Source organism: Perissodus microlepis, chromosome 1, assembly GCF_051167445.1.
Source record: "Perissodus microlepis isolate ML-2025 ecotype Zambia chromosome 1, ASM5116744v1, whole genome shotgun sequence".
NCBI classification, from domain to species: domain Eukaryota; kingdom Metazoa; phylum Chordata; class Actinopteri; order Cichliformes; family Cichlidae; genus Perissodus; species Perissodus microlepis.
Window position 1 is genome coordinate 12845646 of NC_140461.1, and position 11506 is coordinate 12857151.

Below are 11506 nucleotides of genomic sequence, written 5' to 3' on the forward strand. Positions count from 1 at the left end.
AATGGGGAGGGGAGGGGGGGATAATCCTACGGTGGGGCAAAGAGGAAATGCGTCATTATTAATGGCCCAAGCGTTTTGTAGTCCATTTGGTCATATCTGTACCCAGTTAAACTACAAAATGGATCGGGTTCGGTGATGTAGTGTTAGTTTCACACGGGTTTTTTTTTTCTTCCTATTTTTTTCTTCTTCTTTTTAGTAACGGACGAGCATTGATGTGCTAAAACCAGAAACTAAAAAGAAAAGAAAAGAAGAAGAAAAAAGACACGCAAAAATCACCACCTGCTCAAATATTTTGAAAGTCCAGGGCTTGGAAAAAAATATTCAGCTTTGATTTTATAACACAGAAGGAAATTTACCTAGTTGATAATTCTCATATTTAATGCTACTGGTTCTTCCCACACTGAAACATGGAAATATCTGACTGACTAAGCAGTATAGTGGACAGCAAAAGATCTCTAAACTACTTGTAGGGTCACAAAAACATGTTCATACACCAGCGACTGAGAGAAACTTTCTCTCTCCAGCAGACAAATATGCAGATGTTGATGCTGATGTACAAAACTGCACCATATGAGCCAAATTTCCAAATCAGGAAACACTAAAAAAAACAACAACACTTTTTTTGACTGAACACTGAACTGAAAATCAGCAGATAGAATAAATTGAGCTTGAGCTTCTAGAATGCATCTTAGACTGTCTCCATCACCTCTCAGGTTATATACACACACAGTCCCTTTGACCTTGACTGAGTTATTGTCTTAAACTCAGTGAAGCTCCCCCAAAGCCCCAGAAGACAGCTGCACATATGTCACAATAGTAATAAATGAAGAACTATGTATTAAGTCAACCTAAGTCAACGTCATGAAAGTAGATGTCTGAACTGCTAATTTCATCCAGGCCACAGTTCTGAATCATCAATGTTTGTCAGCCTTCTTACTGACATTCACATCACCCACAGCCTGCCACGCCACTAAAGTGAGGAGCTGTGCCAGTAAGTTTCTTTTTAATAACCAACTGAACTGCTTAACGGCTTTAGAACTGGGAAATAATGTAAAAACAATCAGTTGTGTGTTATTATGTTTTACCAGTTCAACCCACTTAAGGTCAAATGGAGCTATATGTGCTCCATGATTTAAATGATGGATTTAAACCACTGATTTAAGCCATTTGGGAAATGGGACCCAGCAAACTATGTGGGAGCGAGACAAATAAAGGAAACTCTACACAGTATTTAGGTGTTTTACTTTACAGGGGCCACTCGGGTTAAAACTGAACAAAAATATAAGTTGAGGGATTGGAAGCAGTTGTTCCACATGTTGCAAGTGGATATCGGGTTCTTGTCGTCAGGGCAAACTGGGGTGAAATGTGAGCCTAAGTGGGGGGAAAAGCTCAAAGATGTCGACCCCAGCTGGAGCAGGACAACTACAGCTAAATACCAAACATTCTCATGGAAGCACCTTGATACCCTCAGTGCCGTTAACACTGTCTGCCTCACGCTGAGGTCCGTCTGCCCCTGTAATCTCTATACTTCCACAACGACTCCAGCTTAAATCACCAGGCACGTTAATGAGCATTACAAAATAAAAGCCTGCAATTTTTCATTTTGCTTTCAACAAGTACTCATAGACATGAAAGAGGAGGGGGAAATCCTTTCAAGTACTGCAGACCTACCACAATAAGAGCTATTCGGCTGTAACACTTTGATTACTGCTTTAGTTTGATGAGCTACATCTATACCACAAAACAACATGCAGGGAGCCACAGCACACAAACTACTAGGTGGGCACATAATATGCTATTTACACTGTGCCGAGTTAATTGCAATGAGCAGAAAGAAAAATAAAGAAATGCATAAATCCTTCCTCTGCACCTTTAAGCCCTCTACAAACCAAAACCAGCCAAATGCCGCCACCTTGTGGCAGAATACATGCAATACATAAATGAGGGCAACACTAACTCCAATTTAATGCTCTTACAGATTTTAAAACTTTTTATGAGGTAATAACTAAAAGTTTTGGTTTTTTAGATGTTTTGAGGAGGTTTAAGTCTGCAACATAAGATTCGTGACAAACCTATCAAAACTGTTGCTGCTCCTAAAGAAAGATTGAACATAGATTCAAAAATTAGACGCTTTCCAATCCAGACTTGGACAGCCAATAATCTTTTATGCTTCTTAATGTTAGTAAATGCAACTGCACAGGAGGAATATGCTATTAGGTTTTACTTTGAGTTGAAATCATTTTGGAAAAAAAAAACTGCATCAGTTAACAGAAATATACCCAACAAATGTTGTATCTGTACAAGCAGAACATCTTTAATCAAAAGATAAAGGTGTTGACAATATTTTGTACATGGCAGAAAAATACATTTAGATGTGAAGCACACACAAATCATTCTTAAACGTGAGCTTTATAGGTTCTGACTGCAGTTTAGTTTCAAATAACCATTCCTTAAAATCTATTCTGTTCCATGTTTTGCATTTAAATCACAAACACACAAAAACATCTACTCCATTTCATTTAACATTATGGGCTTTGGTTCATGTATGTCGGACTCCATGCCTGGCAAGCTCAATCTCCTGCGTGCAGCTGTCTCAATCTTCTGCACCAGCTCCACATCCCAGGGATGGGTGACAAAGCTGAGCACCTCCCCATCCTCTACACCACCTGCTCTCCCTACTCTGCCTGCTCGGTGGATATAGTCCGTGTGGGATTCTGGGAAGTCGTAGTTGACCACCAAGCGCCCTCTGGATGTGTCCAGGCCACGTGAGGCAATGTCCGTGCATATCAGCACGTCTACGTTGCCCTTCTGAAAGGAATGGAAGATTCCTGCACGCACAGCAGCAGGCATCTCCCCTTGGAGACGTGCATGCTTTACCCCCATCTCTTCAAGCGAGTATCCAACCCAGTTGACGGTGGAAGACTTGTTGCAGAACACCAGAACTGCGCCTCCACCTCTGTCTTGCTGCAGCAGCTTCAGAGCTTGGTGGAGCTCTAGGATCTTGTCGGCACCTTTTACCTTCAGGAATGTCTGTTTAACATGGGGCATAAGAAAGTGCAGCATCTTGCTCCTAATAATAACTATTTTTCCAAGATCTGTCACCTTGCTGAGCACGTCGCCCACACCGCCTGGGAAGGTTGCCCCAACCACGAGGAGCTGTGCTTTGTGACCCAGGCCACGTGTTTCCTTGGGATCACTAGCAACGTTGACGTGTAGCAGGATGTTCTCCAGCATGTCAGAAAAGCTGGGGTCGAACATTGTGTCAGCCTCATCGACCACAAAGAACCCCAGCTCACTCAAATCCAGACAACGCCTCCGCAGGGCCTTGACCAGAGCACCTGGCGTAGCCACTAAAATATCCGGATGATCCCTCCTGAAGACTGTCTTGATGTGTCCCACACCTCGTCCTCCTCCAACGGTCCTTGTAACGAAACCAAATGGCGCACACAGAGTCCTGGACACAGCTGCCACTTGCTCTGCCAGCTCTCTTGAAGGCACAAGAACCACAGTGCATATCTTGTGTGCACTCTCAGAGTAACTTTCAGACTCCCTATCAGCCTGCAGTCTGTGAATAACAGGTAGGAGATAACTCAGCGTCTTCCCACTGCCAGTCTCAGCAGCACAGAGTACATTGTGACCTCTCATGACTTTGGGGATGGTCTGCAGCTGCACAGTGGTGGGATGTTTAATACTGAGAGTCTCTAAAGTCTCCACCAGCTCCTTGCAGATGTGGAGATTATTAAAAGTGGCTAGCGGTTTCTGTCCAGCGTCCTCATTCCCGTTTTCAGCAACGTAAGGTGCAACAGCCTTGACGTTGTTGATGCTGAAATAGTCACCGAATGATTTGTTATGTTTCCATCCTTTAGAGCAAAGAGAAGGCTGCTCGAATTTTCCCAGGATGTATCCGGCAGACTGGTTCAGAGCTGGGTTCTTGCTCTGGATGAGGAGCTTTCCAGCTTTGATGGTGTTGATCTTGCGTTTGCTTCGAATTTCCTTCACGTTTTCAACGCGTCTCTGCAGGTACCGGGGAACACGAATGACCGCGGTCTCTGCTCCAGTCTGACAGAAGCGACTCTGACCGAGAGATCGAAGCCAAGCCGACGCTTTAAAAAGCTCACAGCAACACAATCTTCTTGATCCGAGAGCTCTGGACGCTACCAAAGCCAGATGGGCGACCTTCACAGCCTGCATTTTAAATACTTAACCGGCTCGCAAGTGTCCAACGGTCGGCTGACGAGAAAAAGCAGCAAAACTGAACCATAAACAAATTGGAAATAAAGCCCATTAAATTCACTGTAATTCCACAAAAGACAATATAAAGGTCCAAAAGGCGCAGAAATTTATATACTAGACAGTCATGTCGCCATGCTTTCCCGGCGAGTGCTGATGATGTCAGTGGGCGTGGCGTGACGAGGTGTACAGAAAAGCCGAATCCCGATTCAACTCGTGTGTTTTGTTGTTTGATTGTTTGAGCTAAATTTTAACCAAAAAGACAGAAATGTAGCTTACGAGAGATTTATTATTATTTATTATAATATTACACGTCCTATATTAATATGCCATAACTATTTTTGTTTTTTTTTAACATTTTATATTTATCATATCTACTTGTGTAATGTGAACGTTTGCAGTCGGTGGGGTGGTGGTTTGCACTGTTGTCTCACAGGAAAAAGGTGCTGGGTTCAAAAACAATGGCTGGGCCTCTCTGTCTGGAGTCTACAGTTTCCCCCTATGGTCTTTCGCCTTCTATCAGGGTAATCCAGCCTTTCAAAGACACACGTGAGTTAGGTTAACTTGTAATTCAGGATAGCCATAAGCTTGTCTCTTTCTCCGTGTTAGCCCTGTGACAGACAGCCTGTCCAGCGTGTATCCTTCCTAGAATAGGCTCTGGCCTTCAATCACCAAGAACTGGTTATGCAGAAGAAAAAGGAAGGATGAGATAATTGGCAAGAGGGGAAAGAAAACATAATGAATTTTTAAAGGTATGATTATATTTAAAGATACACACTGGCATTATAAAAGAATAAATTTATTAAACAAAGTCAATCGAGGGTCCCAAGAAAAGAATTCTACCTGATTAGTGCATCCACTGAAGTTGTATTCCCCATAGGGCTGTTACAATGGTGACTCATTCATCTGTTGCCTGGCTTGGGCATTCAGCACAGCCTGCTGTATATGGTAATGTAAGAAACTGTAATAGATTACTCTAGGGTGAGAAAGCACACTGTCATTGACTCAGCAGTGACTGTCAATAACAGTCCACATGACTTTGAGTTCTCCTCAATCCCCTTCACCAAACACCAAATACCATTTGTAGAAGTTGTAGCCTTAGCACTACATTAATAATCAGAATCAGAATACTTTATTAATCCCGAAGGAAATTATTTTTTTGTTACAGTGCTCCATTATAAACAAACATTAACAAGACAGACAATACGCTAACTAAGAATAGTACAATATATATATATATATATATATATGTGTATATATATATATATGTGTATATATATATATATATATATATATGTGTGTGTATATATATATATATATATATATATATGTGTATAGATATATATATATATGTGTGTGTATATATATATATATATATATATATATATATATATATACATATATATATATACATATACATGTGTATATATATATGTATATATATATATATATATATGTATATGTATATATATATATATATATGTATATATGTATGTATATATATACATAAAGTCACTTATTAATAAATAGCTGAAAAAGAAACATGTGTAGTTGTAGCAGTAAACAGTGTGTTAAGTGGATGCGTTGTACAGGGAGATGGCCACAGGCAGGAAAGATTTCCTGTGTTGTTCAGTGGTGCTTTTCGGTAATCTCAGTCTCTCACTGAACGTGCTCCTGTGACTGACCAGCATGTCATGGAGTGGGTGGGAGGTGTTATCCAACATTGTCTTTATTTTGGACAACATCCAATAATAATAATAATGGATTGCATTTATATAGCGCTTTTCGGGGCCCTCAAAGCGCTTTACAATTCCACTATTCATTCACTCTCACATTCATACACTGGTGAAGGCAAGCTACAGTTGTAGCCACAGCTGCCCTGGGGCGGACTGACAGAGGCGAGGCAGTCATATTGCGCCATCGGCCCCTCTGGCCAACACCAGTGTCTTGCCCAAGGACACAACGACCGAGACTATCCGAGCCGGGGCTTGAACCGGCAATCTTCCGATTACAAGACGAACACCCAACTCCTGAGCCACGATCGCCCCTGACTTTTCCACCATTACATTATAAGAAAAAGACAAGAAAAGGTATGGGTTATTTGTGGAAGGACAAGTATGTAGCAAGACTGATGTCATGCATCAAACCATTTATAACCTTAGGCACGGTAAGAAACAAAATCCTACAATTATGCAACACAAAAAATTACATGCTGAACAAGAACATACAGAAAGAACAGTACAATGACACATGCATAAGATACCACTGGGTGGGGCCTGCTTTTGCCTTCAGAATGGCTTTAATTAATTTTATGGCACAGCTTAAACAAGGTGGTTGAAACTTTTGGCCTGTTGGTCTTATTGACATGATAGCTCTATGCAGCTGCTGCAGTGTCATTTGCATATCCATGATGGGAATCTCCTGTTCCACCAAATCCCAGTGGTGCTCTACTGGACTGAGATCTGAGTACAGTGAACTCACTGTCATGTTCAAGCAACCAGTTTGAGAGGATCTGACCTGTGGGACATAGAAACCCTATCCTGCTAGATGGGCACACTGTGATCATAAAAGAGTGGACATGGTTAGCAGCATCATCAAACCAATAAATCCAATTTTCTATGGTCCAGTTTTCCCTGTGAGTAGCATTTGGTATGGTCTTCTGCTGCTGAAGGCCATCTACATCAGGATTTGACAAGACTGTTGTTGTGTGCTCAGAGATGTTCTTCTTCATATCTGCATTGTAACAGCTGATTATTGGAGGTTACTATTGCCTACCTCAAAGCAGTCTGGCAATTTTCCTCTGACCTCTGGCATCAACAAGGCATTTTCACTGACACTCACTGGATATTTTCTCTTTTTTCCACCATTCTCTGTAAACTTCAGAGATAGCTGTGTGGGGAAAAATCACAGTAAATCAGCATTTTCTGAAGTACTCAGACCAGAACATCTGTTATCAACTATCATGTTGACAGTTGAACAGACACACCTAATAACACCTTTGGTTTGCGTTACTGAACCCAAAAGAGACCCAGATTATGTTGTAATTTACTGATTTCTTTAAGATTTTAAACACAAATTTAATGAAATCATTAGAACCTAACCTTTTACCTAAAACGTGGCTGAGATGTGTTCTTGTTGGGCTTTCGCTCCAACATTTTAATTGTCAATATCATCACAAGAGGTATGACTGTTGTAGATCCTGCTGGTGCCCAGTTCCTTGAGGGGGATAATTCATTGTTGCTTTAACACTGGTGTGCAAGCTTATAAAAAAAGGAGACTAATCTCCATAGGCATGCATCTAGAGAGGGTCCAAACAGGGGGAACAAGCAGCTTTACTGCCATTTTACTCTGCCTCTCTTCAGTTGTTTAATGGAAATACTCTTATGACTGTGTTTTGATAAGGGAGTTTGTATCTTCCCACACAGCATATTATTTTATGCAAAGGACAAAGGTATTTATATATCGGGGTGAAAAAAATCAGCTGTCTGCATCAGTACTGCTGTCAGATCTAGCATTGATTGTACATCAGCAACCCTCAGCATGTGCTGAACGAATCAGCTCATTGATTGATTTAGTGTAGCTTCAGAACATCACACACTCTTTCAGTATTAGAGACTCTGTCACATGTTGGCCAAACAAATGCTCTGGCAGTAGGAATCCCTGTGTGCTGTACCCAAAGTAGGAAAGAGCTGAGTTGACCATGTATTAGTCTATGTACTACTTCATGTGAATTTATTTAATTAAGCATAACACTGCAGGGCAAATTTTAAATAGGGTGAGTCCCCTATTCATACAAGGCTTTATGACCAATCTGTGTTTGTTGAATTATACAAGTATTAGACATCAACATTCAGTTCCAGAGATTGACCAAAAGAGGGCAGTATACAACTTCAAGGTAGATTTCACATCAACCAAAATCCTAATCGGAGAAATGTCAGCAAAGGCTTGCACTGTTTTTCAAGTCTGTCCATTTCTTTCACATAGACATATACAAACAAAAGCATGTGTCTGCATTACTGTTCGTTTTGTAAACTATATGCATCACACAGACACCTTTTCTGCATGGTAAATATTGCTGCTAGTCTGTAAATCTACCCCACAAAAAATAAAGGTATAATTTGCACACAGAATTAACTGCATTCAGACATTTGACAGCATAGATAGTTTCTTATTTCTCTTTTACTACTTTCATTATCATGAGCTTTTAAAATCTTATCAGCTGACATGCAGATACGGAGTTGCACACAGTTTGATATTCACTGACATTTTGTGAACATTGCACATGCTGCCATGGTGCTGCATTGCATTTCTGCAGTGTGTGCAAACTCCGATCCTTGAAAGAATGACACCTCTGAAACAGGACCAGTGTGGGGGCAGATGCTGCTTTTTTTTCCTTCATAACTTTCTTTACAAGAACATAATATCACAAACCACATCTACAGCCTCCTACACAATTTGTTTTCTTTATCTTCTCCCTTCAAAGGTCATCTGCGACGATAAGAGATGCAGGTAACCTGAATTAGAGACGGGTGGGTCTGGAGACATGACTTCTGCACAGGAGAAAGTTCATTCAAGTTATATAATTGCAACATGATAATATAATAATTTTATAATTTATAACTACAATATTATTATACTAATATACACGTGGATCAATTTCAGCCAAAGCCTTTTTTTCATTCCTTCCTCATTCTGTTTTATAGCCAGTGCCCTAGTTGTATTTGTAATTGAGTCAGATACAGCTATAATTTTAATTTACATTTTTAAGGCAGGTTGTTTTCTTAACCCTGCTACTAAAAATCATTCTAAACAAACTGCTGCAACAACGATATGTGGTGTTTGTTTTAAATTTGCTTGGTTCCTCTTTTCAGCGGTAAGGCGGTAAGATAAAGTTAGAAAAAGCCTTAAGATTCATATGGTGACTTCTATGCATAATGTAATCTATAATGCAATTTACTTACAAGAATGTGGCATAGTTTTACAGTAGTTTTATTTAAGTCAATATGCATCTATGAGAGACAGGTATTTGTTCTCTTTCTGTGCATTTGTATAATTTAACAAGTACTTTGCAAAAGTGTCCTGACATTAATAGGTGAAAAGATTTAGAAAAACATTTTAAAATGTATATTTGGAACTCTGGAGGACTCTGTAATCCTCCAGATGTAGAAAACTAAGTAGAACACCTGCCTACAGACAACGCTTCATAAAATGTCAAATAATAAGAAAAGGGTTGAATTTTGTGCTTTTGCTTGGAAATAAAGACCACAGGAAATGTGATATTGATGTTTTCAGATGCATTTGAGAACTGAGTGCTTGTCTGAACGCCCACATGCTTCTTGCATAGGTATATGTGTGTCTGTGTCAGAAAAATAAGACGGTGTTGACTGCTGCATATGCAGAAGGATGGGGCGAATTATAGCAAAAAGTTCTGCTGCTGAAGCAGTTTTTTACAATATAAAGACTCTTTTTTGCCCTTGAAACTGCTTAGATTTCAGGAATGTCCATCTTGATTTTTTTCTCTCACAAACAATAATGTATTGTCTTATTTACTCTTTAGTGCAACTTGATCATAAAAAGTGCCCTAGCAATAATGCATGCAATAAAAAAGTGCTTTATAACTATGCTTATCAGTGTTGCAAAAACCTTTGGTGAAACATTAAAAACTTGCAGTATTTTCTTGATCAGCTGCAGATGTGTGTGTGTGTGTGTGTGTGTGTGTAGGAGGGGCGACAATGCAGATGTGAATATGCCCCACTGTTGCCTATTTTATCAAGAGATGAAAAAGATTTGTATATAACTGGTTTGCACAAATATTTCTAGAAGGGTGAAAGCAGGAAATACCTAAATACTAATATAAATACCAGAAATATCATCAAAGCAGCAGCCCATTAAAGTTTTCGAGTATACCAACCTCTGTGTGACTTACCCAATAAAGATTATCCTGAAAAGATTGATGGGTTAGAGCACAAGGGTTAAAGGTAATGGAGCAGCCCATATAAAGATGGATTTACTATTGCTTTATTCTAGCCGCAGATCTACTCTTACCTCGCCTTTAGTGAGAAAGAGTCAGAATTACATTGTGATTTAAATATTAAACGAGACAAAGTCATTAAGCAAAACCATTCATTTGGATGCACATCAACAAAACACCTATCTAAATAATTTCTCTTTGAGTGGCCATGCTTGCCTTTTCAACCACTTTTCTTTTGATGCATTCTTATTACAGTGCTACAGTATGAAAAATCCACCAAGTCCCACCAAGAGCAAAGTAGTGTCCAAATGAACAGTTAGAGCCATCAAAAAGGCTGGGAAATACCAGTGAGAAACACTTCTCTTGGCCCTGTAGATAAGGGGATAGAATAAAACAGCTTCCGGAAACAAACAAACAAACAAACAAAAATCTGTGTTAGAGTTGCTATTCAGTCAGCACCATCTACATGCAAAATCACAGCACAAGCAGCGATCAAGTTGTCTGCCTCTCTGTATAGCCCATTCACAAGCCTAAATTGGCTGATTAGAAATTAATGGGCTTCAGTACTGACAGGCTCGAGGGATCTAAAGGTAAAAAGTGCAGGATGTCATTATACTTACTTACCCATCCTGGCTTGGATTAGAACCACACAAAAAGGGAGGGCTGGGGGCAGGTGCAATTGATGTAATGTAATGGGTAGCGGTTGGAAGAGACTGAAGGACCAATTAAAAAGAGCAAAGTGGCTGCAAGACCCAGTTGTTACAAGGTCAGTAGGGACAGTACATTCCGCTTCAAATTTGTGCATGTTCGAAAATGTAAATATTTTTGAATTTTAGATAAATCTCTCCACTGTTATGTGCATATCATCAAGCATCAGCTTGTATATTTGGTTTTAGAAGGCAAAGAAAATAATGATGAACAACCAAAACTCCCATGAAAATGAATGTTGACAACAATTAAGAACAATTAAGAACACGCATTACAGATCATAAAACGAGTGGGCTGAAGCTTTAATTTACTCCACCTACCCATTTTTTTTACATAGCACCTTTTAAAAGGCAGCACATGTATAAGTAGATCTCACCAAAAACAAAGAGCAAAGAGAACTGTTAAATTATGAATAAACGTGTGAACAAAGTAGAAAAATAAATTAAAAATGGCAATATATTTTCGGTATTTCAAACAGGTTAGTAATTTCATAACTATTTATTAAGCCCATAGCAGCCAAGGAGATGTGTGTATGTATGTGCTTGCGTGCGCGTGCCCTGTGTTGTGTTGTGTCTGCTGACGTCACCGCTGGAACTG

The 11506-nt window shown here is 39.7% G+C and overlaps 1 protein-coding gene across 1 annotated transcript; it reads right to left on the reverse strand.

Moving 5' to 3' along the window:
• Positions 1 to 2289: 2289 nt before the first annotated feature.
• ddx28 (DEAD (Asp-Glu-Ala-Asp) box polypeptide 28) lies at positions 2290 to 4393 on the reverse strand. The gene has a single exon (XM_084930486.1). It carries the CDS (start codon positions 4189 to 4191, stop codon positions 2506 to 2508), a length of 1686 nt encoding a protein of 561 aa, XP_084786612.1. The 5' UTR covers positions 4192 to 4393; the 3' UTR covers positions 2290 to 2505.
• Between the last annotated feature and the right edge of the window lie 7113 nt (positions 4394 to 11506).